Genomic DNA, 25,157 nt, shown 5'->3' on the forward strand with positions numbered 1-25,157 from the left:
ATCTCTGGCGGGGGCCCCGCCTCCCTCTCGACTCGCCGCTTCTCGCGCCTTTCTAGCTCTACGGCTCCCAACCGCGCCCGAGGGGTCGGGGAAGAGGAAGACGCGCATGCGTCGGGGTAAGCAAACAGCACCTTCCCAGAAGGCTCTGGGGCCGAGGGCGGGTGGGGCGCCGGCGCGCAAGCGCGAAGGCGGGCTAGTTTGATTCTGGCGGCAGCGGCGACGTCGAAATGGCGGCGGCGGCGGCGGCGGCGGCGGCGGCGCCTCGTCCCGGCAGGTGACGGAGGGCAGCGAGAGGGAGCCCGGCCGGGGGCAGCTTCCGCGCCTCGGTCTTTCGGGCGGCGGGGGCGGGGCGCTGTTCGACGGAGTCAGTCCCCGGGCGGCGAAGGCCGTGGCCTCTCAGGGCAAAGCCCGCCGCGCCTTTCGGGGGGGGGATCCCAGAAGGTCATCCAGCCCAACCCCGAGCGATGCAGAGGGAGGCGCACAAGTAGGCAGGCGAAGCAGAGAAACGGGCGGGGCGCCATTCTGTACTTGCCGCTGCTGTTCTGAGTGAAGCTGGTTATGACCCTCTTTATTTGGAAAATGCTCCATTTTAAGCAAGGGTTTGTTTCTGTTGCTGCTTGGGGCCTCGATTGCGAGCGCTGCTCTTGGTGTTCTTGCTTTTCTTGATGCTGTTTTTAATTCTGTTTGTGTTATTTTATCTACAAATGTAGATAAAACCTACACTTTCATAGATATATTGTATAGCAAGATGGGCTACAACACAAATAATAAAAACAACAGCAGTAGCCTTAAAAGCAAAATAAAAGCATCAGTAAATACTGATTGGATTTTTTTAAAAAAGAAAAACAAAAACCACCCATATTGTAAAAACCTGTCTAAACAAAAAAAAGTTTTCAAGGGGATGATTCCTGCGGAACTGCTACTGGTAAGGAATTGCAGAGGACAGGGCTTGCCACGGGAAAGGGTCGCTCCCTCCTGGAGACCAACCAACCGCAGGGGTTGCATTGCTGCTGTTTTTTGTTTCCTTGGCTTTATAAGGTGTTGACCATCCTTTTGGAGGGGAAGAATGGGGTTGAATAATTAAAAATAAATAAAATTTACTACAGGAAATGCTACTGATAACACAGGTGTGTAACATGTAGGTGCTTTGCAAAAGTTAAGTGGAAGGTGAATTGGTCCTAGTTGTGAGAGCAGAATGTGGTGTGGGAGAAATGCAAGGTGCAGTGCATGAGGTATTGGAGCCCAAGGCTTATTTTTTGTTGTTGTTGAACTTTTCAGTACAGAAGACAGTCTTCCAAAGGACATCACCCAACAGGTAACACAAGTGTTCTTTACCAGCTATAAAGTGCATAAAACTTAATGCCGCAATAACAAATTCCAAGCAATCCATACTTAGGGTTGCTACCTTGTTTTCCTGATGAATTATTCGTTTAAATAGTTGCAAGAAAATTGGAAACCCAACAGGCACAGCATTTTTGAGAATGCTGCACCTGTTCAGTTGCTGCAGCTGTTAAAAGACATTAAGCTATGCTAAAAACATACACGGTGGCAGTCCGATTTCTACTATAATAATAGGCCAATGTGTGAGAGCCAGTTAATAAAATAAGTATCTGTACATGAAAAAAGACAATACTGTGCCCATTTCTTTGTACCAGAAAAGTGGGGTGTTTAGCGTGAAGTATATCTGTAACACAAGTGACAGGTCTGGCTATGCATTTCCCTTTTTTGAAAAAAAAGCATGTCCTAATACCTTCTACAGCAATTGGGTACATGTGTATATTATGTGAAATTGGGGCACTAATCATGTTTGAGGTCACGACTGATTTTGGACAGTGTTGCAGGGAGGCATTTCTAATCTTTTCTTCAAGGGTACCCTTACTTTTCTTTTTTAAAACAAAAAAATTCCTTCCAGTAGCACCTTAAAGACCAACTAAGTTAGTTCTTGGTATGAGCTTTCGTGTGCAAGCACACTTCTTCAGATACACTGAAACAGAAGTTGCCAGACCCTTCTATATAGTGAGAAGGTGGGGAGGGGTATTACTCAGAAGGGTGGTGGGAATGGGTGATTGGCAGATAGCTGAGATGAGCCTGTTGACGACTCTTAACGACTGCAATAGGTCTTACAGGAAAAAGCAAGGGGTGAGAAGGTGAGAAATGGCTTTGTCATGTATAATGAGATAAGAATCCAATGTCTTTGTTCAGGCCAGGTCTCTCCATGGTTTTAAGTTTGGTAATGAGTTGTAATTCAGCAGCTTCTCTTTCCAGTCTATTTCTGAAATTCCTTTGTAGTAAAACAGCTACTTTGAGATCTTGTATAGAATGTCCTGGGAGATTGAAGTGTTCTCCTACTGGTTTCTCTGTCTTGTGATTCTTGATGTCAGATTTGTGTCCGTTTATTCTTTGGCGTAAGGTTTGGCCTGTTTGTCCAATATAGAGAGCTGAAGGACACTGTTGGCATTTGATGGCATACACAATGTTAGACGATGAGCAATTAAACAGTCCCGAGATGGTATGTGTGATGTTGTTGGGGCCAGTAATGGTGTTGTCCGGGTGTATGTGACAGCAAAGTTGGCATCTGGGTTTATTGCAGGCTCTGGTGCCAGTGTCCGTGTTAGGTCTGGTTGTAGTATTATTGTGGGTTAGGAGTTGTTTAAGATTGGGTGGCTGTCTGTAGGCAATGAAAGGTCTTCCTCCCAGAGCTTGAGAAAGAGAACTGTCATTGTCCAGGAGAGGTTGTAGATCTCTGATGATGCGTTGTACTGTTTTAACTTGGGAGCTGTATGTGATGACTAGAGGTGTTCTGTTATTTTCTTTTTTGGGTCTGTCTTGCAGCAAGTTCTCTCTGGGTATCAGTCTGGCTCTGTTGATCTGTTGTCTAACTTCATCTGCTGGGTATTTTAGTTCTAAAAAGTTTTGCTGTAGATCTCTTAGGTGAGAGTCTCTGTCTGTAGAATTGGAACAGATACGGCTGTAACGTAGTGCCTGGCTATATACAATGGACTGTTTGGTATGTTAGCTAGAGGCATGTAGATATGTTTGTCGGTCAGTTGGTTTACGGTATAAGGTGGTGTCTATGCGCCCATCCTGTATTTTTATAGTAGTGTCCAAAAAATGTATTTCTTGTATAGATTGATTCATAGTTAGGTTGATTGTGGGGTGAAAATCATTAAATTTCTGGTGGAAGGTGTCCAGGGTCTGTTGACCATGTGTCCAGATGATAAAAATATCAATGTATCGCAGGTACAAGAGGGGTTTGAGTGGGTAGGAGTTTAGGAAACGTTGTTCTAAATCTGCCATGAAGATGTTGGCATACTGTGGGGCCATGCGGGTGCCCATTGCTGTGCCGCTGATCTGAAGGAACAGGTCATCACCGAATTTGAAGTTGTTGTGGGTAAGGACAAATTGGCAGAGTTTGGTGGCAAGGTCTGCTGTGATTTTATCTGAAATGGTGTTCCTTATAGCTTGTAAACCATCGTTGTGTGGGATGTTGGTATACAGAGATTCCACATCCATAGTAGCTAGTATAGTATTGTTGGGAAGATTATTTAAAGATTGTATTTTCCTCAGAAAATCTGTGGTGTCACGTACATAGCTGGGAGCACTGATGGCATATGGTTTCAGAACAGAGTCCATATAACCGGAGACACCCACTGTAATAGTGCCAATACCTGAAATGATGGGGCGTCCTGGATTTCCTGGTTTGTGTATTTTAAGTAGAAGATAGAAAGTTCCTGGTCGAGGTTCTGTTGGTGTGTTGGTGAGGATCTGTTCTTGGATGTGTGGGGGTAGCTCCTTAACAATCTTGTTCAGTTCTTTTTTGTATTCTTGTGTGGGGTCTGAGTCCAATTTTATGTAAAAGGCGGTATTGGAAAGTTGTCTGTGAGCCTCCTGAATGTAGTCAGTTTTGTTCATGATGACGACAGCTCCACCTTTGTCTGCTTCTTTAATTATAATGTCTGGGTTGTTTCTGAGATTATCTATGGCTCTCCTTTCAGCATGGTTTAGATTTTGTTGTAAGCGATGGTGTTTTCTGGTCACATCTGTTTGGATTCTGTGGCGGAAGCAGTCAATGTACAAGTCCAGTGTGGTATTGCGTCCATCAGGACACTGGCACCAGAGCCTGCAATAAACCCAGATGCCAACTTTGCTGTCACATACACCCGGACAACACCATTACTGGCCCCAACAACATCACACATACCATCTCGGGACTGTTTAATTGCTCATCGTCTAACATTGTGTATGCCATCAAATGCCAACAGTGTCCTTCAGCTCTCTATATTGGACAAACAGGCCAAACCTTACGCCAAAGAATAAACGGACACAAATCTGACATCAAGAATCACAAGACAGAGAAACCAGTAGGAGAACACTTCAATCTCCCAGGACATTCTATACAAGATCTCAAAGTAGCTGTTTTACTACAAAGGAATTTCAGAAATAGACTGGAAAGAGAAGCTGCTGAATTACAACTCATTACCAAACTTAAAACCATGGAGAGACCTGGCCTGAACAAAGACATTGGATTCTTATCTCATTATACATGACAAAGCCATTTCTCACCTTCTCACCCCTTGCTTTTTCCTGTAAGACCTATTGCAGTCGTTAAGAGTCGTCAACAGGCTCATCTCAGCTATCTGCCAATCACCCATTCCCACCACCCTTCTGAGTAATACCCCTCCCCACCTTCTCACTATATAGAAGGGTCTGGCAACTTCTGTTTCAGTGTATCTGAAGAAGTGTGCTTGCACACGAAAGCTCATACCAAGAACTAACTTAGTTGGTCTTTAAGGTGCTACTGGAAGGAATTTTTTTGTTTTGACAATGGCAGACCAACACGGCTACCTATCTGTAACTTTTCTTTTTTAACTTATAGTAGGTATTTCCTATTATTTGAGGTAATTTTAAAATGCTCACTTTTTGCTCCAGATGTGGATCACATACGGAATGTAGTTTAATAGGAATGTGATGCATTTATAACCATACTGGAATATAAACACGGTTTGAAACACTGTGTTTCTTTTCTAGTTTCTTGTCACAATGGCTGCCTAAATCTCCAGGCATTGGTTATTTTTTCCATAGGAATGGATTATTAGCTGCTCTTTGTGTTACTGGTTTTTGCTTTTTTCAGTGGATGGATCATTGTTGCTTTTGGGTTTGCCTTCACATTTGTAAACCATAATCTGAGGCTTTAATCCTGTGCAAATTTTACTGGGTTGTATCCAGTGAATTTGTCCCATAAGGACTTCGTTTTACACAATGAGACTTACCTCTCTCTCCTCTCCCCACCCTCCCATTCTGTTTTGCCCCTGCCCCGGAGGAGATTTTGGAGCTGTGGGCATGCAAGGAAAGGAAGTCATGTTGCTCAGAGGGAGGGAGGCCCTTGCACTAATGGGACGTCATCGGATACAACACACTGAATTTGATGGGACTGCTTCCATGTAAAATGTGTGCAGGATTAGGCTTTAAATGATTTAACAAGTTATTACATTGAGCATTGAAGGTTGGGCTGAAATTTAGGAAGAAAATAATAAATCTTGCAAGATTACATCATTGCAAAACCTGTAGAATCCTGTGAGGAGGAAAAAAATGTCTGATAACGTGTAATGATAAATATTCATTTTTTGTTTAGAACTCTTCTAAAGAAAATCAGCCTGGCTTTGAAGATAGAAAAAATGTTGCAACATTAGGTAAAGGACTTGATAGTTTTTGAATTGTTTTACATGGTTACTGTATGCATGGATGCTCTGTTGCCGAGGCAGGAGAAACTGAACAGCTCATTTCCAGTTATTAAAAAATAAATTTGTGATTGAAGGGGGAAATGTAATATTTTGATAGCTCAAAAGTATGCCAACTAAACTCTGCTAATAGATAAGAAGCTGGAATCTATGCAGCGAATTCATACTTCCCATCTGTATCCTCTGTATACACCACAGGACTTAGAATCATAGAATCATAGAGTTGGAAGAGACCACAAGGGCCATCGAGTCCAACCCCCTGCCAAGCAGGAAACACCATCAGAGCACTCCTGACATATGGTTGTCAAGCCTCTGCTTAAAGACCTCCAAAGAAGGAGACTCCACCACACTCCTTGGCAGCAAATTCCACTGTCGAACAGCTCTTACTGTCAGGAAGTTCTTCCTAATGTTTAGGTGGAATCTTCTTTCTTGTAGTTTGGGTCCATTGCTCCGTGTCCGCTTCTCTGGAGCAGCAGAAAACAACCTTTCTCCCTCCTCTATGTGACATCCTTTTATATATTTGAACATGGCTATCATATCACTCCTTAACCTCCTCTTCTCCAGGCTAAACATGCCCAGCTCCCTTAGCCGTTCCTCATAAGGCATCGTTTCCAGGCCTTTGACCATTTTGGTTGCCCTCCTCTGGACACATTCCAGTTTGTCAGTGTCCTTCTTGAACTGTGGTGCCCAGAACTGGACACAGTACTCCAGGTGAGGTCTGACCAGAGCAGAGTACAGTGGCACTATTACTTCCCTTGATCTAGATGCTATACTCCTATTGATGCAGCCCAGAATTGCATTGGCTTTTTTAGCTGCCGCGTCACACTGTTGGCTCATGTCAAGTTTGTGGTCAACCAAGACTCCTAGATCCTTTTCACATGTACTGCTCTCAAGCCAGGTGTCACCCATCTTGTATTTGTGCCTCTCATTTTTTTTGCCCAAGTGCAATACTTTACATTTCTCCCTGTTAAAATTCATCTTGTTTGTTTTGGCCCAGTTCTCTAATCTGTCAAGGTCGTTTTGAAGTGTGATCCTGTCCTCTGGGGTGTTAGCCCCCCTCCCAGTTTGGTGTCATCTGCAAATTTGATCAGGATGCCCTTGAGTCCATCATCCAAGTCGTTGTTAAAGATGTTGAATAAGACCGGTCCCAAGACAGAACCCTGTGGCACCCCACTAGTCACTCTTCTCCAGGATGAAGAGGAACCATTGATGAGCACCCTTTGGGTTCGGTCAGTCAGCCAGTTACAAATCCACTGAGTGGTAGCATAGTCAATACCGCATTTTACCAGCTTCTTTACAAGAATATCATGGGGCACCTTGTCAAATGCCTTGCTGAAATCAAGGTAGGCTACATCCACTGCATTCCCTTCATCTACCAGGCTTGTAATTCTGTCAAAAAACGAGATCAGGTTAGTCTTACATGACTTATTTTTCAGACTGTTGGTGATCACAGCATTCCTTTCTAGGTGCTCACAGACTGTTTGCTTAATGATCTGCTCCAGAATCTTCCCTGGTATTGATGTCAGACTGACTGGGCGGTAATTATTTGGGTCCTCTCTTTTCCCCTTTTTGAAAATAGGGACAACATTTGCCCTCCTCCAGTCTGCCGGGACTTCGCCTGTTCTCCAGGAAATCTCAAAGATGACTGCCAGTGGTTCTGAGATCACATCTGCCAGTTCTTTTAATACTCTTGGATGCAGTTCATCTGGCCCTGGAGACTTGAATACATCTAGACTAGCCAAGTATTCTTGTACTATCTCCTTAGTTATTCTGGGCTGTGTTTCCTCTGCTGAATCATTTGCTCCAAATTCTTCTGGTCGGGCATTGTTTTCTTTATCGGAGAAGACTGAGGCAAAGAAGGCATTGAGGAGTTCAGCCCTTTCTGTGTCCCCTGTTTGCATTTCACCATCTTCTCCTCTGAGTGACCCCACTGTTTCTCTGTTCTTCCTTTTGCTACGAACATACCCATAAAAGCCTTTTTTGTTGCTTTTAACCTCTCTAGCAAGCCTGAGTTATTCTGTGCTTTAGCTTTTCTGACTTTGTGTCTACACGTGCTGTCTATTTGTTTGAATTCCTCTTTGGTGGTTTCCCCCCTTTTCCATTTTTTGTACACATCCTTTTTTAATCTTAACTCAGTTAAAAGTTCTTTAGATAGCCACCCTGGCTTCTTTAGGCACCTTCCATGTTTCCGTCTCATTGGTATTGCCTGAAGTTGTGCTTTTACTATCTCCCTCTTAACAAACTCCCAGCCATCATGAACTCCCTTTCCTTTTAGTATTACTGTCCATGGGATCTCACCCAGCACTTCCCTAAGTTTTATGAAGTCGGCTTTCTTAAAGTCAAGAAATTGAGTCCTAGTATGCTTGGCTGCTCCTTTCCGCTGTATAGTAAACTTCAGAAGAGCATGATCACTCGCGCCTAATGATCCTTCCACTTCTACCCCACTAACCAGGTCATCAACATTGGTTAGGACCAGATCTAAAATGGCTGTTCCTCTTGTTGCTTCTCCCACTTTCTGGACAATGAAGTTGTCTGCAAGGCCAGTGAGGAATCTGTTTGACCTTATGCTCTTGGCTGAGTTTGACATCCAACAAATATCCGGGTAATTGAAGTCCCCCATTACTACTATCTCCCTTCCTTTTGCATGCTTGGCCATCTGTTCCAGGAAGGCATCATCTATGTCCTCCGTTTGGCTTGGGGATCTATAGTAAACTCCCACAATGAGGTCACTGTTATTCTTCTCTCCCTTAATTTTGACCCAAATGCTCTCACTTTGGCTTTTAGGTTCTAAATCTTGGATCTCTTCAGAGGTATACACATCCCTGACATATAACGCCACTCCTCCTCCTTTCTTGTCTGGTCTGTTTCTCTGAAATAGATTGTATCCCTCCATTATTACATTCCAATCATGGGACTTATCCCACCAGGTTTCAGTGATGCCTATTATGTCATATTTAGTTTGCTGTACCAAGAGCTCATGCTCATCTTGTTTATTTCCCATGCTTTGCGCATTAGTGTACAGACACTGAAGTCCATTAATCGTTCCCCCGTGTCTCTTATTTAAGGATTTTTTCCTCCCACCACTAGGTCTGCGTGCTGTTTGCTCCATTTGGTCTATGACATTTGGATGATCATCTTCATCAATTGATAGACTCCTACCTTCAGGAGCACTGTCTCCCTCCCCCACATTAGTCAGTTTAAAGCCCTCCTGATGAGGTTTCTGATATTTTTGGCAAAAACATTCCTCCCAACCGTTGTGAGGTGCAGCCCATCGCTTGCCAGAAGTCCATCTTCAAGAAACTGCAGTCCGTGATCTAAGAATCCAAACCGTTCCTGTTTACACCATTTGCGAAGCCAGCTGTTCACTTCCACTATTTTTCCCTCTCTCCTTGGGCCACGTCGTTCAACTGGGAGGACAGATGAGATGACAATTTGTGCATTTAATTGCTTCAATTTCCTGCCCAGAGCCTCGTAGTCTCTTTTGATCTTCTGGAGGCTATTGCTTGCAGTGTCATTGGTTCCCACATGAACCAAGAGGAGGGGGTATTTGTCAGTGGGTTTTGTGATTCCTTGCAGTCTTTCAGTTACATCTTGGATCTTAGCCCCGGGGAGACAGCACACTTCCCGAGACATCTTGTCAGGCCCACAGATCACTGCTTCTGTTCCCCTCAGTAGGGAGTCCCCTATCACCACTACACGCCTCCTCTTAGGTCTGGTCGGGGTTCTTCCGTGAGCTGTCCGTTCCAAGGTCGCCTGCACATTCCCCGAGGACTGACTTTGCTGCTCATCTTCATATACCTGATCGACTGTAATGAGGGAGAGATCCTCAAATGGAGTCTGCTCTTCGTCTTCCATGCTAGGGGAGAGGACCTCAAAGCGATTGTGTATTTCTAAACAATCAGAGCGAACCCTGGGCCTCCTACTTCTTTGAGTCACGTTTCTCCATATATCTGGCTCCTGTGTTGGTGAACTAGCCTCCTTCTCAGGGGAGTCCCCTGTCACCTCCTTGGTGGAGACGGTGTGCTCTGTTGCTTCCAAGAAGAGCTCCAGCTCTCTAATTCTTTGGAGCGTAGCTACACGTTCCTCCAGTTGCTGGACTTTGTCTTTTAAGAGGGCAATCAACATGCAATTGCTGCAGGTAAAGCTGCCTGCAACCTTTGGCAAGATGGCAAACATTGCGCAGGAACCGCAGGCGACTGCAGCTGTTCCCTCCCCCTCCATCTTGAGAACGTGTCGTTGGGGGTGGCTACAGCGGTCCTCCATCATAAAAAGCGTGAAGACAGGACAAATAACTCCCCCCACAAAAAAACCTAGGTCTCCCCCAACAAACGTTTGAGACTAGCTCCCCTAAATCTAAAAGATGGATCAAACCGCTGCCCTGCAAGCTCTGATAAGCTCCTCCCACAGCTAATCACCTGCCTCAACAGAAACCCTGCCCCCTCTGACCTTTGCACAGGGAGAGCAGCCAATCAGCCACAAAGAATCACACACACACACACACACACACACACACAATAAAACCCTTTTTCTCCTTCTTCAGCTGCTGGCCTGCAAGCTCTGATCTTCTTAGAATCTCACTGCCCTTGAATTGCAGTTTAGGTTGCAGTTCTCTGCAACCTAGGAATAAACTCCACTGATGGTAATGGGGATATCAGTAAATAAAAACAAATAAATTGATGATTGAAATTGTTTGCCTTAAACTTGTACAGCTTCAGCTCATAAGCATTGCTTTCCCAGTTGAGGCTCTTCCCTCAACTGGGATGCTTTGGAATTAAAAGCACTAAACCAGACAACAGTGCTGTCAGGATGGTAATCTGACAGGTTAATATTAAGCAAGCAGGGATACCATTTAGTGATTTTTATTTTCCAACCTCCCATCTTCCTGGGGAGGCCCAACTGGCCATTCCATAGAGTCCTTTGGCAAACCCGTTTTTGTACTCCCAGACATTTACAACTGTAGGTTCATTTTACATAGCCATTGCTGCTGCTGATCCTGCAATTATATTTTTAGAAAAAGTTGTTTTGGCTTTTTAAATCTGATACATAGTTTTGATTGGGTTGCCTTTGCATTGTATTATCTTGTGAGCTGCCTTCACTGCCCCTGGTAGGTTGAAAGTCATGTTATATTAGCAGTAATAAATTTGATGTGCCTGTGGAAGAAGGAACTAGAACTAGTGTGCCTACACATTACATGCCATGGTGCTAAAACATGAACTTTGGCTTAGAAGCTGTTCTCAGGTAGCCAAAGTTCTCCTCTTCACCCTCTTGATCATTCAAACTGGTGGATCCACAGTGTATTCCTATGGCACCTTCAAGCCCTTTGTTATGCAAAATATATTCATGCATTAATTTAAATGTCAACTGCCATTGTTGTATACTTTGTTGCCATTGTGTATACTTGGATCTGCACTTCATAGTATTTCAAGTTTTTTGTTTAGTGTTTCCTCTTTTCCCTTCTTTCTAGAAAATGTGTGCAGTCAGGAGAAAACGAAGGCAGGATGTGCTTCTGAGCCAGATAACATTAGATTCAGCTGTGGTATCCAGAGTGACCCAGGAGCCAGTCACACTCAGGTGTTAGCAGAAATTGGCAAGAGAAAATGCAATCTAAGCCCCAGTCCAAACGAAGGGGATGCCCACGGCCCCAGCCCTAAGAAAGGACCTCTGCAGAATCTTGGTCCTGGATCAGGACAGGCTTCTACTTCATTTAACCAATCCTTTGGCCATCTCCCTAACCCACGAGTCATGCGTCATTCCTTGAATCGCTACAGTTTGAAGCTGGGCACTAATCGCCGGAAGTCTTTGCCTCCTCTTCACATGGATGTTTCTGGTATGTTTTCAGCATAATGTCACGACTAAGCTGGGGCTAGGTTAATAATAATAATAATAATAATAATAATAATAATAATAATATATTACTTGTACCCCGCCCATCTGGCTGGGCTCCCCCTGTCACTCTGGGCGGCTTCCAACAAAGATTAAAAATACATTAAAATGTCACTCATAAACAGGGCTGCCTTCAGATGTCTTCTGAATGTCAGGTAGTTGTTTATCTCTTTGACATCTGATGGGAGGGCTATTATACGTGTCTGGAAGTAAGTATCCCTGTGATTAGTGGGTCTTACTCCCAGGCAAGTGTGTGTAGGATTGCAGGCCAGGTCAGTCACAAATGCTGGGCATAATGGGGAGCCAGATGAGATATCTGTAGTAGTGTTATTGATGTGAAGAAACAATCTGTATCCACGTCTGATAAAATTGTGGTGGATGGCAAATGGTTACAGCTTAGCAATCAAGTATGCTTTGATTATGCAACTATTTAATGTACTGTACAGTACTGAAAAGATGTTAAAAATGCACAAGTGAATTATCTGGCTAGTGTTATTGGACTTTAAGAGTTATTGTGCTTAACTTTCAGAACTGAGTAAAGCAATCAGCCTGGACTTGCCAGAGACAGACAGAATGGTGGAACTTCTCCACTCCAGCTTCCGGGTAAGGCTGTCTGTCTCACAAAAATGCTCTCCTTTCTACTCTTTATTAGTTCTTGCTGCTGACCTTTAAAGCCCTAAACAGCCTCAGCCTTGTGTACCTGAAGGAGTGTCTCCACCCCGGACACCGGGGTCCATCACCCGAGGGCCTTCCGGTGGTTTCCTCACTGCGAGAAGCGAAGTTACAGAGAACCAGGCATAGGGCCTTCTCGGTAGTGGCACCCACACTGAAGGCAGCCCTGTATAGGGAAGCCTTTTAATGTGTAATGTTTATTATGCTTTTATATTTGTTGGAAGTATTAATAATAATAATTTATTATTTAAACCCCGTCCATCTGGCTGGGTTTCTCCAGCCCAACAGAATTGATAATGATAATGATAATGATAATGATAATAATAATAATATTATCATATGTCTTCTGAAAGTCAGATAGTTGTTTATTTCCTTGACATCTGATGGGAGGGCATCTCACAGGGCGGGTGCAGCCTGGTTCCCTGTAACCTCACATTTTGTAGTGAGGGAACTGCCAGAAGGCCCTCAGCACTGTACTGGGCTGAATGATGGGAGTGGAGACGCTTCTTCAGGTATACTGGGCTGAAGCTGTTTAGAGCTTTGAAGGTCAGTACCAATACTTTAATTGTGCTCAGAAACATACTATGAGCCAATGAAAGTCTTTCAGGATCGGTGTTATGTGGCCTCGGTGGCCACTCACAGTCACAAGTCTAGCTGCCGCATTCTGGATTAGTTGTAGTTTCTGGGTCACCTTCAGAGGTAGCCCCACGTAGAGCGCCTTGCAGATAACCAGAGCCTGTTCCACTCTGGTAAGACAGTCTGCAGGGAGGTAGGGTCTCAGCCTGTGTACAATTTTATTATTGTCTCTGCAAAATAAGAGTAGTTTGGCAGTTCTTCAGCTTTTATGCCTGGGTTTTAGTTTCCATCTTGTCTATCTATACCCAGCCAGAGGGCGGGGTATAAATAATAAATTATAATTAAATTATTATTATTATTTTACAGATGGATTTGATCTATTGCTGTCTTTTAGTTATTTATAGTTTTGCTGAGTCATGATTTTAAATTTGCTTGTTTTACTGTCTGTCACAGAAAAAATTAGGTGACCCAAATTGCATAGAATAAAATTGGCTTTATTTCTTCCCCCTCCCTCCTAGTACTCTGCCCGGAAACTTGAGTGCTCATTAAAGCAGACTGAAGGTTTTGATCCTGAAACTTTTGAACAGAAAGGTGGGTCTTAACATCAGTTGACTTAAACAAAGAAGAAGTGTGGCATAGCTGAAGGATGCATGGAAGTCAGTTTTATTGAGGGCCTAAAAATTATTCATGACTGCCTCTGAAGTAGCTTTGTAAAAAACGCAGGCCAGTAGTACACTGTTGCTGTTATGCACCTTTGCTTTCCCTATAACCCCATTGCTTTAAATTGTTAAGCTTCAATTCTGGTGAAGTAATTGAGAAAGCTAGGACCATCTGTTAAGGATCTACCATAGGTGCATAGGAAATCCTGGGCAATACAGTAAGTCCACAACTTATGTGCGTTTAGCTTGGGTGCATTCAGCTTTAGTTCTGTGGCAAAAAAAGAAAAAAAGAGGGCAGGCTTCTGGGAAGAATGACTTTGGCAACCCACCTGCCATTGAACCCATTGAGTTTTGACTATACATGATTTTGGCTTTAGGTGTGATCCCTGGAACCTAACCCCCATGTTGTTGCAGGCTTACTGTACTCCCGTGTCAGTCTTTAGAATGCACTGGCTATCTTATTCTTCACCTTCAGTGAACACTTTTCCATGTTGACTTGTCTGTGGAGAAAAGCCTCAAGAGAAAGGCCCTGACTCCAAGGGAGAGGCCCTGCTTGGCATGCAGAAGGTCTAAGTCTCAATTCCCAACGGGGAAAGATGTCAGAAACTTTCTGTATTCCTGTGTGCCTTGGAACCTCTGTTCATTGCAGGGAATTCTGGGGTGCATATCTGGTTCACGCAATGCTCTAGCTAGGAATATGAAATGAACTTAAGCTAGGTGACCATGGTTCCGTTTGCCTGGTAGTGTTTACTCCAGGGGTGGGGAGCCTTCAGCACTCTGTAAGTTGCTGAACTACAACACCCGTCAGCCTCAGCCAGTAGGGCCATATAAGGCTGATAGGAGTTATAGTCATGCAAGGAGAGAGAGCCAGAGGTTCAAATTGAGCTATTGACTCTGCTGTCACATTATGTGAACATAGAATACGCTGACTTGCTCCCTGGAACAGAGATGAAAAACAGCTGTTTCAGCCCATATTAAGTTGGCCCCTCACATGGAATTTTTGTTTACTATGATTTCTCTTTATCTCTACCTTCAGTGAACCTACTTTCAGAAGATCTGAACCACTGTACAAAGAAACTCAAACTAGATGGAACTCTGCAAAAATGCCTTGAGGACTCCCAGGGGTAATGGCTACTTGCCCTTCGTCCCAATCGTGCATTTAACACAATCCTGGGTTGACTGCCTTCTTGGTTTTCACCTCATCACATGAAGCTGTCACTCAGGCTAGTAAAATCTCAGCTAAGCTTCAGGCAATGGCCTGTGAGCAGCACCAGAAACTGCTTTTTTAAACAGGAGAGCGAGATACAGTAAACCCACAATTTGCACACATTTAATTTGTGTGCATTCAGCTTTACACACATGGTAATCATCAAACTTATGAAGGTTGCAGACCAGCAAGATAAAAACATGTGAATAAAATACGCACATGGTAATTAAAAACAACAACAAAAATAGAAAGGGAGCAGGCTTCCAGGAAAAATGACTTTGGCAATGCCACCCTTCATTGAACCCAATGGGTTTTGACTAAACATGATTTTGACTTCAGGTGCGATCCAACCCTCGCGTTAGTTGTGGGCCCACAGTACAACACCACAGAATTACACTGAAGTTACGAGGAGTCCCTCTGCCATACTTCATAACCATTTAAGTCTTTCTATTTTAGGGGCTTAGCAGATCCAGTGCTGAATTCCATGGTGTCTGCCTTAAAGGAGACGACAGTCAGGTAAGACCTATCTAGGCTGGGGTCTATGATTTTATTTTGAATATTTTATTCATATATCTTGGAACTTCTCAATAACTTGCGGAGGAGTATAATTTATGTGCAATCTAGTCCCGTCAGAGCAAAGCTACTCAGTCCTGCCCTGCTTGTAGGGCGTACTAGAGGCTGAATAAAAGAAAGTCCTTCACACGGCACATGGTTAAAATATGCAGCTCTCTTCCCCTGGAGGCAGTGATGGCCACTCACTCAGAGGGCTTTGAAAGAGGATTAGATCTATGAAAGAGGTTGTGTTCTGCCTTCACGGACTGGAGGCAATGTTCTTCCTCCACAGTTGGAAGAAGTGTGCTTCTGAATATTAGTTGCTGGAAACCACAGGAGGGGAGGGGAGGGCTCTTGTGCTCAGGCCTTGGCATTAAAGGAAACAGCCTGTTGTCTCTTCATTCTCCAGGTTCTCTGCAGAGGATCAAGCCTGGGAGGAACTGCTTCTGTCTTACCAGAAAAATGCAGAGGATATATCCAGGTTAGAGTGACCATCTTCCTTTTGACAAGGCAACTAGAGGTGGTCACTAAATAGAACTTTGAGCAGAGCACAAGTAACCCAGAGGCTGTAAAATTAACTCGGTGAAAAGAAACTTGAGAAGCTTAAGGGTGTGTGTGCAAAAAGAGAACTAAATACGGACAGAGGTCCACAATATATGCCTGACTTTGGTACCCAGGTCAAAATTTGTGGTTGCCAGGGCCCTGACTCTCTAGTTGTTCCTGACCTTATGCCTCCTTGCTTCATTTCCTAGTTCCAAGTTTGTAGCTAGAAAAAGGTGGTGGGGAGGCAGGGGAGGTACAGGAGAATTATAGTGCCTCAGCAACACTCTGACCAAGCAATTCAGCTGTGAAGCCGGCGAAGGGGCAGGGATTATCATGAAATTGCATGGACTATTCTTACCATGATGAAAGCAGGCTCATCATGTTTGCCAGAAGGCAGTTACACACTTATATATGTGAACTTCTCGGCAGTCTCACAGTGCTAATACAAATGTGGATGCTAGATCAGTCTATTGGGCTGTATTGTCTTGCCTTGCCTTGCCTGTATTGCCTTGCCCCCAGATATGAGCCTATAAACTTGCTTCCTGGTGTTAGTATGCTGGATGGCATCAGCTATTAAGCACTGAAACTTGACTTTTAGGCAGCTACAGGAGTACAAGTTGAAGCAAGTGCCAGAGGAGCCTTATAGCTATACTGGGGCATCCCAGGCCCATGTACTTCAAGCCAAGCCAGACTACCAGAATATACTGGATTCTCAAGGAGAGGTCTTTGACTACATGGAGCTAGTGGTGAGTCATGTTTGAAGATCCAGGGCAAACAAAAGGAAGACCTTGTTCACAGTTAAATCATGGAAATTGTCACCACAAGCTGTAGTGATGGCCACAAAGGGGATTAGCAGAGTTCACAGAGGATAAGGCTGTCCGTGGCTCCTAGCCACAATTGCTGTGGTATTGTTTTAGTTATATATTTATTATATATATTTATTTATACCCCACCTTTTTTCCTGATGGGGCTCAAGGCAGCTTAAAGGTAAAAACTGCTAAAAACATAGTCAGATAGAATTAAGGTTTAAATGGAGCAGAAGGTGACAGGGTCCACTCACCATGGAAAGGTGGCTTTTGATTTCTGTTGCTTAATAGATCTGGATGTTCTTCTGAAAAGCAAATCCTAGGAATATCCAGATGAAACTGAAGGGGAAGCCTGTCCTTTCTTGGGATCCCATTGTTGGGTTCTGACCTTTAAAATGTTTGTTTCCTTAGCTGGATGAAGTCCATCAGATGGTGAAGGTTTGTCAAAGTTATATAGAAGACGTTACACGGTATCTTCAGAAGCTATCAGTGCAACTTGGTAAGCATTTATTTTTAGCCATGCATTGATTATGGCTGCTTAACCAGCAAATGTAAAATAGTGCCTTAAAAACCCCCTCTTCTTCCCATTAAGTGCATGTTCACTCGACATTTTTCTGATGCATGGGGGTGCACCCCCTTCCATTAGAGAGTTGTGCAAGGGTGTATTTTGCTATATCTGCAGCATTTGGAAGACACTGCATAGCCTATGTGAACTTTGTCTCAATTCCTGGATAAGTAGAAAACTGAAAGTGATCAGTTGTTCTCACATCTTACAAATTCAGTTCAGATTTGATCTTTTCAGCCCTACCTGTAGTTGTTTATTACTGGGGTTTTTTAAATATCCCTGGCTTGTAGGTCTGCTCTAATTAATATTTTTGAAGTTGCCAGGATTGTTGGATCTATGTAATAAAGGTCTCTCATTTTCCTAAGGTGCTAATGCAGAGTGCTGGGCTGTTCTTTCCTATACTGCGAATTTCCATGTGCTTACACATCCCCTAATTTTCAAAGCTGATAGCTATTTGTCTTACACATGAAATGATGTAATGCTCCTTGACCATTATTTTTTAATGTATATTTTAATTGCTATTTTTATTTTGTATTTTTAGGTAAGCTGGATTTTAATTTTTGACTTTAGCGGTTTTTATGATTAGGTGGTTTACAGACTCTGATAAATAGAAGTCTAGAAGGCAAATTATATTTGGGAGAGACTGAATACATTATTTGTCCAATTTACAGAAACACATAATTGGGGCTGAGGAGAGAGAGGATTTTGACTTAATCCGCAGAGACTATGTGGCAGTTCCCACAACTTAGGCTAGTCAAAAAGCTAGCTATTCCTCTTACAAACATGAAGCCTTGCAAATAAATAATTTGCCATAAATGTGCAATCTGATGGTCTCTGTTTTTGCTGTATTCTAACCATGAGAAGCATCTGGAGGCAACTAAGGATTCTTGTTTCAATTTCAGCATCAGGGACTTTCCAGAACTTAGAAAATTCACCAGCCCGGAAACTGCTCAGACTTCCCCCAACAACCCCATCTGTGATCCAGCCTCCAGAGGGGTAGAGCTGCATTCTTCTTCCATTTGCAAGCTTGGGATGCAGCTCCGCAGCTGCCCACTTCTCAGCACTATGGCTTTGGGTTTGATCTGCACTTCAGGGACGGTGGCATTCTTGCCCTGCAGCGCAAAAGGATGGGGCAGATGAAAATAATGTTCTATCCTATTGGACAGATCCTTGCTGGACAGTAATACTTCCATTCTTCCAACCAAATAAGAAAATGCTCCCCACCCCCAATTGCATTGAAGCACAGGACACTCATCGTTCCACAAACTTAAAAGAAGATGACAATGGATTTTCCAATCACAATCCTAATTGCAGCTGTAAAATGGTACTGGCTTTTATTTTCTCTTTTCTAACTCACAGGTTTGACCTGATAGGTAATAGGAGTCTAGCTTGAAACACTTGGTAATGGCTGCAGATCACAGCTTCGTGTGTGTGTGTGTATGTGTGCGTGTGTGTGTGTGTGTGTGTGTGTGTATATATATAATATGATGCCAAGGTTTTAGTCACAGAGCTAAAATCAGATAAAACTGTCCAATGCTCTTTCCCTCTTCATTCAGATTTTTAAATCCACAGCTGCAAGTATGTATGTAGTCCATAACCAGCAGGGCGTCTTACCCATAGAGGCTAGTGGTGCGGGGCCCAAGGCACCAAGTTCTGAAGGGCGCCAGGGAAGAGGTGGAGGCGGGACGTGGCACCTCCCAGCATCAGCTCACCGCCCTCGCCTGCTTCTGCCATGCCAAAGCAGCGCCGCACCCAGAGCCTCCATCTGCTGTAGCCACCGCAGCACGAAGCGGCCAGCTGAGCCAGGAGGCGCCGCGTCCAGCCTCCGCCTCTTCCCCACTGGACGAACCGCCCTCCAGTCGCTGCCCGCCTCCTCCAGCAGTGCCGTCCTCCCTAAAATAAGGTGGACAACTCTGGGAAACGGGTGTGTGTGTATGTGTGTGCCGGAGGGACCACGGCGCCAGATATTCTTAAGACGGCCCTGATGACCATCGCCAACTTAAAAATTTGTCCTAGGTATTAAGTTGCTGATAGGAAAGAAGAGAAGAACAAACACACAGCGGCAATAGGACCTTTCTTTTCTCTGCATTTGGGGCTCAAGTTGGCTCCCATGCTTTGTAAACATTTTTGCACCTTTGTCTAATTCCACTCTCTTGAGGTATTGATTTGCTATTGCCTGGTAGCTGGTCTTTTACAGCCTTGTCCAGTTCTTCTAGCAGTTAAGTAAACAGGCTGACTGTATATCCTTGAATTGCTAGTATTGTCAGTGGCTTGTCATGCAGAGTATGATTTCCTTTTATTTGTTTATTTTTAAAGGAATGAAACTGATAAACAGTTTTCTCAATTACAATTAAAAATGGAGCAAAACCCTTTGGTGCAAAGATAATATGAAATATTTTGCAGATCTATCCTTAGCTCTTAGAAGCTATGCTTTTATAGTGTTGCTCTTTTGTCTCAAGCATTTTTTTAAATATAATTTTTATTAACAAACCAATCAAATCACATTAATTCCAAATTACAAAGCCATTTTTAAAAATTTTTTGTTGGGGGTACCCATACTTCGAGCTCAGAAAGGGATCCAAACATCTCTCTTGCTTTTGCTTTAATATTCACAATTCTGTCCAAATAGTATTCATAGTTCTGTCCAATCTTATCTTTATTGTTTTCCTCATCTTCTTGTTGTTATCATATATTTCTTTCTTTGTGATCTCTGATAGTCTCCACAAGCGGGTTAAAAACAAACGTTGTTATATCCTGTGTGAATTTTCCATTCCTCCAAGAGTCATATTCAGACGCCATTTCAGCACTTCCGTACAAAACATTCTTAAAGTCTGCCCATTAATCCTCGCAGGCCTGTCACACTCTCCTCGATCTTCTTAGGGGGTTCTGCCAGGTCAAACTCACAGTCCGCTATAATAACAAAGCCATGGTCTCCTCCCCCTCGATTGTAAATCCTGCCACCAGGCCTGCTTCCTAACGAGTCTCTTTTTGTAACTGCGTCATTCCAAAGGCCTTTCATTCCTTTCCAAATATTCCACAAGCCAAGTCTTTGATTAGTAATTCATTTCCACACAGTTCTTAATCCTCCTGCTTATAATTATTAATTGCAATGATTCTTCCGGGGGGAGGGGGGGGATTGTTAGGCAATCACATAAGATAAAAAAAGAAAAGTCCCCCCCCATTCTGTCCCGTTCCAGCATACCAACCCTTTGATGTGTCTTCTTCTTGCTTTATTTTCCTGTTGAATCCAACCCGTCGCTCCACTTCACAGAGGTCACTTCAATTAGCAGTCTTAACTCCCGTTCTTCACTCAAAATATGTGCATTTGCTTCTCTCTAATTGTTTATTTTGAGCTGCTGCAACCAGGCCGCGCGATCAGAGACAGCGTCCGGGAGAGCCGTCCCACACGAGTGCTGTGCGCCTTGTGCCCTCACCCCCTTCTTTTGAACTTGGGGGTGATTTATGGCAACCGCAGGCGTGGCAGTGTTGCCCATTCCCTTGGGGTAACAAGGGAGGCTGCATACTCCCATATCAGCCTCTTAATTACCTCGTGTGAGCCAGAGAGATGGTATTGTCGGCCACCTTCCAATGCGCCCCTAGCGGGCCCCCCCGTCTCAAGCATTTTGTTTGGTGTTCTAGCTGCTATTTAAAAATGCTCACTCACTGGATCATCACCTTGTCATGGTGAGTGGGTTTGCATGTTCCTATGATCCTGTATGGGATAATTATTCCAGAACAATTTTGAGTAGACAGGAGGAGTTGACCATGTCAGATCACTGTCTATCTCTTCCTGGCTCTGCTTATCTTTGTTTTATTACTTTCTCTATCCATTGTAAAAACACCATCACTGGACCCAACAACATCAAACATACCATCTCTGGACTATTTAATTGCTCATCTTCTAACAATGTGTATGCTATCAAATGCCAGCAGTGCCCTTCAGCTCTCTATATTAGACAAACAGACCAAACCCTACGCCAAGGATAAATGGACATAAACCTGACATCAGGAATCACTAGGCAAAGAAACCAGTAGGAAAACACTTCAATCTCCAAGGACATTCTATACAAGACCTCAAAGTAGCTGTCATATTACAAAAGAATTTCAGAAATAGACTGGAAAGAAGTTGCTGAATTACAATTTATTACCAAACTTAAAACTATGGAGAGACCTGGTCTGAATAGAGACATTAGATTCTTATTTCATTATACATGATAAAGCTATTTTTGGCCATCTCATCCCTTGCTTTTTTCCTGTAAGACCAATTGCAGTTGTTAACAGTCGTCAACAGGTTTACCACACCTATTAGCCAATCACTCATTCCCACCACCCTTCTGAGTAATATCCCTCCCCACCCTCTCACTACATATAAAGGTCAGGTGACTTCTGTTTCAGGTGTTGTAAACAAAATCTGCCCCCCTTCCTGTCAGGACTGGTCGTTGTCCTCTTCAGATCACCACACAAACGCTTCTTGTTCTTTTATAACTTTTTATTGTGTATTAACAAACAAATTTTTAAACGCTCCTTATCTTTAACTATTCTTCCTCAGAGTCACTTATTTCAGATACCTTATGAGCTCTGCTTCTCCGTGACCAGCCACCTTCAAAATGGCGAAGGTGCCCTTTCCCACTCTTTTTCCTACCCTTCTGGCTAGAGCTGTATCTCCCCTTCTCCCAATCTGAGCTAGAACTGAACCCTTGCCTTTCCTGGGAACAGCCGGTCCCTCCCTGTTGTTCCTCTTGCTCTCTTCTATTAGATTCACTGCTCTCCTTCCCCCCTTGGGGAATGCTTTCTCCCTCTGAGAAACTGGAAACTTCTAACTCTTCCCTGACACTTCCCTTATGGGGTATCCAAGAGCCCGTATAGAGTCCTTAAGTGGGTTCTCTATCGGTAGGAGAAAATAACACGAGGCCAATCAGAGAATATTGAGAAGCAAAGCAGCTAGTAAGTCTGATCTTTATTAAAGCTGTTGCAACAGGGTGCTCCCTTCACACGCAGGAAAGGTGGAGGACCCAGAACAAAGGGGTGCCTGCCTTTATATAGATATTTTTAATTCCCTGCCCTGGAGCTCAAGACCACCCCTCCATACATCATACATACATCACAGAAGGGGTGTAACCCAAGACTACCCCCCACAAACATACCTACAACACAGAAAAGGCGGTCTATAACAGAAATTTGAATGTTGTTGTTTTTCCTGTCTGCCAGGTTTTCTGATAATGCCTTATCTGATTGCCTTTCCTGGTAGTCTGGCCATTCCTTTGAAATGGTGATTACTAAATTCCTGAGACAAAGGGAAGCTTCCCTCACCCCCTCCCTCCTTGCGGAGAAAACATTTGGTCAGTTTGGGAGTCAAAATGGTTTCAGGACGGTCTTCCTGTGCTGCTCCAGACATGTGGTCCACATATCTACGTGCTTGGTGGGTACATTTATGAACATTTATTATATATATAAGACCTTAAATTTTTTATTACACAGTGTATCTGAAGAAGTGCATGCCCACGAAAGCTCATACCAAAAACAAACTTTTTTTTAAAAAAAATATTTATTCAAATTTTAAGATTACAGAAAAAGAAAAAAGTAAAAAAAGAAAAACAAATCACATACATCCTACAAGGAAAACACACAATACAAAGAAAAATACACAAGACAGAAAATCACAGTAAAAAATAACAACAGAAAAATTCAACTTAAACCATTAAAACCGTTTTCCCATTTACTTATTTCCGTGACTTCCTCTCACTTCTCTGCTTTGTATTCTAATTCAAATCGTATCTCCAGCAAATCCTTCTAACCTTCTTTTCATTTGCTTATTTTAACATTCAAAAATATTTAATTCTCCTCTATCTTTTATTTTACACTTCATATTTACTTATTCCATTATACTCTGTCTGCCAATACGGTCTAATATTCTTCTCCAACCTTTTCTAACATTCTTTTATATTACAGTATTTCTGAAGATATGTTTTAAATTTTTTCCAATCTTCTTCCATCGACCCTTCTTCTTGATCTCGAATTCTGCCGGTCATCTCAGCCAGTTCCATATAGTCTATCACTTTTCTCTGCCATTCTTCTCGGGTAGGCAATTCTTGTGTCTTCCAGTATTTCCCCATACCAAAAACAAACTTAGTTGGTCTCTAAGGTGCTACTGGACAATTTCTTTCTTTCTTTCTCTTTTTCTTTCTTTCTTTCTACATTGTAAAAGCAGTCTGACACTGGAACTCAGAAGTGGAGTCCAGTGAGCCTGTTCAGGGAAGATCTATTGGGGGAAAGTGTTGTTTTAAAAAGGGAGCTAGGTGATGTGCAGGAAGATAGGGCTGCCAGACCCCCAGCATGTGCTGCGAGGGGAAGAAGAGAGCAAGCAAGCTCTTGGAATTTAGAGCAGAAGGTGAACAGGAGGCAGATGAATGAATTGCTAGGGGTGGGGGTGCCAAAAGCAGAGACAGAAGGCATTTCCACTGAAGAGGTGTTTAAGCTTTGGAAAAAGGAGTGTGCTAACAGCAAAGAGGAGGAAGGGGGGCTCAAGTAAGGGGGGCTTCCCCCACAGCACTCCCATCACATCACTGTATCCCTCATTGCGACACTTTGGGGCAGTGATTGGAAAATTCCCCAGCAAACAGATGGGGGGGGGGGGGAGAGGCATAGCTCCAGAGGTGAGGCTACTGAAGACAGCTATCTCTGTAGACCACTGCCCGCGTCTATCACTGACTATTTTGCATGGAAATGTTCAGAGGGTTTTGAATTTGCTAGATAATGAATCTGAAGTGTCATGGAGTGTTGGATGTAATTGGGACGCTGCAAGCCCCCACCTCTAAGGAGGAGGCTCAGCAGTTAGTGGGGCCAGTGGGCTTTTGGAAGCAGCACATAACCCATTCTAGCCCAGATCCTGAGACCAATCTATCAGGTTATCAGAAATAAAACACAGTTTGGGTGGGGGGAGCAGCAACCAAAAGTGTTATCTGAGGCTAAATCTGTTGTAGCTGCACCTATGCCTTTTGGACCTTACATCAAAGAACAGCCTTTTGAGTTACAAGTGTCTGCAAATGAGGAAGGGGCTGTCTGGAGTTTGCAGCAAAAGGGACCTACAGGGAAAAGAGTGTGTCTGCCTAACACAGAGTACTCTCCATTTGAGAGGCAGCTTTTGGCATGTTACTGGGCTCCAATTGGAGAATAGCCTTTACCAAAGGTGTCATGGACATTGAAGACGCTCAAACACAGGACGAAAAAGAGAAACGTGTTAAGAGGAAGGTACACTTGGCAAACTCACCAGGATCAACTTCCGCCCGGAAACCTATTTCCCCACTGGAAGGATGTGTGGATCCAGAATTAGCCTCCACAGTCACTCATGGATTCACTGTTAAGACCACGTTCATGGAAACAAATCTTACTTGGCTACAAGTGATCATCCAAGAAGAAAAAAGATTTAACTTTCTTTTTCTTTTTCTGCAGATGTTGTTAAGCTTTCAGCTGGGTTGCATCCTGGCCTTTGTTGAAGTGCTAGAAACAGCCTTGTTTACTTAATTGGAAAACAGGGCTCCGGAGAGGGGCTGCTTCAAATGGTGATCGCTCAAGTGCTGCTGCTGCTGGCACTGACAAAGCCCAGCCCCCTTCCTTCTCTAGCCAGGGCGGGGAGAAGCCAGGAGGGAGGGAGGAGGTGCTGCTGCCGCCACTGTGTGAGGGAGAGGGAAAGAACACGCGCACTGGCGATCCACACGGTGATTTCCGGACTGTCCGCGGGCCAGATCCAGCCCCTGGGCCTTAGTTTACTGACCCATGGTTTAATTGATAGACTCGCACAGCCTGACTTGGGTATGTGCCAGTGATCTAGGATGGCCATGTGCCCTACTTTACAAAAGACAGTCCTCTGTTTAAAGCACTGATTACAGCCATAATTTATAAATGCATCTATACATATCAATTAGCATATGCAGTTTTTCCTTTTTATTGTTGATGTGC

General features: G+C 43.7%; 1 protein-coding gene across 3 annotated transcripts; it reads left to right on the forward strand.

Annotated features, from left to right (window-relative positions):
- The first annotated feature begins 140 nt into the window (after positions 1 to 140).
- Positions 141 to 19,452, forward strand: DSN1 (DSN1 component of MIS12 kinetochore complex). Of its 3 annotated transcripts, none has more exons than XM_080996126.1 (12): positions 141 to 274; positions 1,279 to 1,315; positions 5,633 to 5,690; positions 11,203 to 11,565; positions 12,151 to 12,224; positions 13,388 to 13,460; positions 14,565 to 14,652; positions 15,192 to 15,251; positions 15,697 to 15,768; positions 16,429 to 16,576; positions 17,048 to 17,135; positions 18,104 to 19,452. In XM_080996126.1, exons 1-12 carry the CDS (start codon positions 228 to 230, stop codon positions 18,199 to 18,201), a joined length of 1,206 nt encoding a protein of 401 aa, XP_080852252.1. In that variant the 5' UTR covers positions 141 to 227; the 3' UTR covers positions 18,202 to 19,452. The 3 variants fall into 3 exon arrangements, with proteins under 3 accessions (XP_080852252.1, XP_080852254.1, XP_080852253.1); XM_080996128.1 differs by lacking the exon at positions 141 to 274 and adding an exon at positions 350 to 484; XM_080996127.1 differs by lacking the exon at positions 141 to 274 and adding an exon at positions 565 to 599.
- The last annotated feature ends 5,705 nt before the right edge of the window (positions 19,453 to 25,157 follow it).

Source organism: Podarcis pityusensis (assembly GCF_964106645.2).
Source record: "Podarcis pityusensis genome assembly, chromosome: 2".
NCBI lineage: Eukaryota > Metazoa > Chordata > Lepidosauria > Squamata > Lacertidae > Podarcis > Podarcis pityusensis.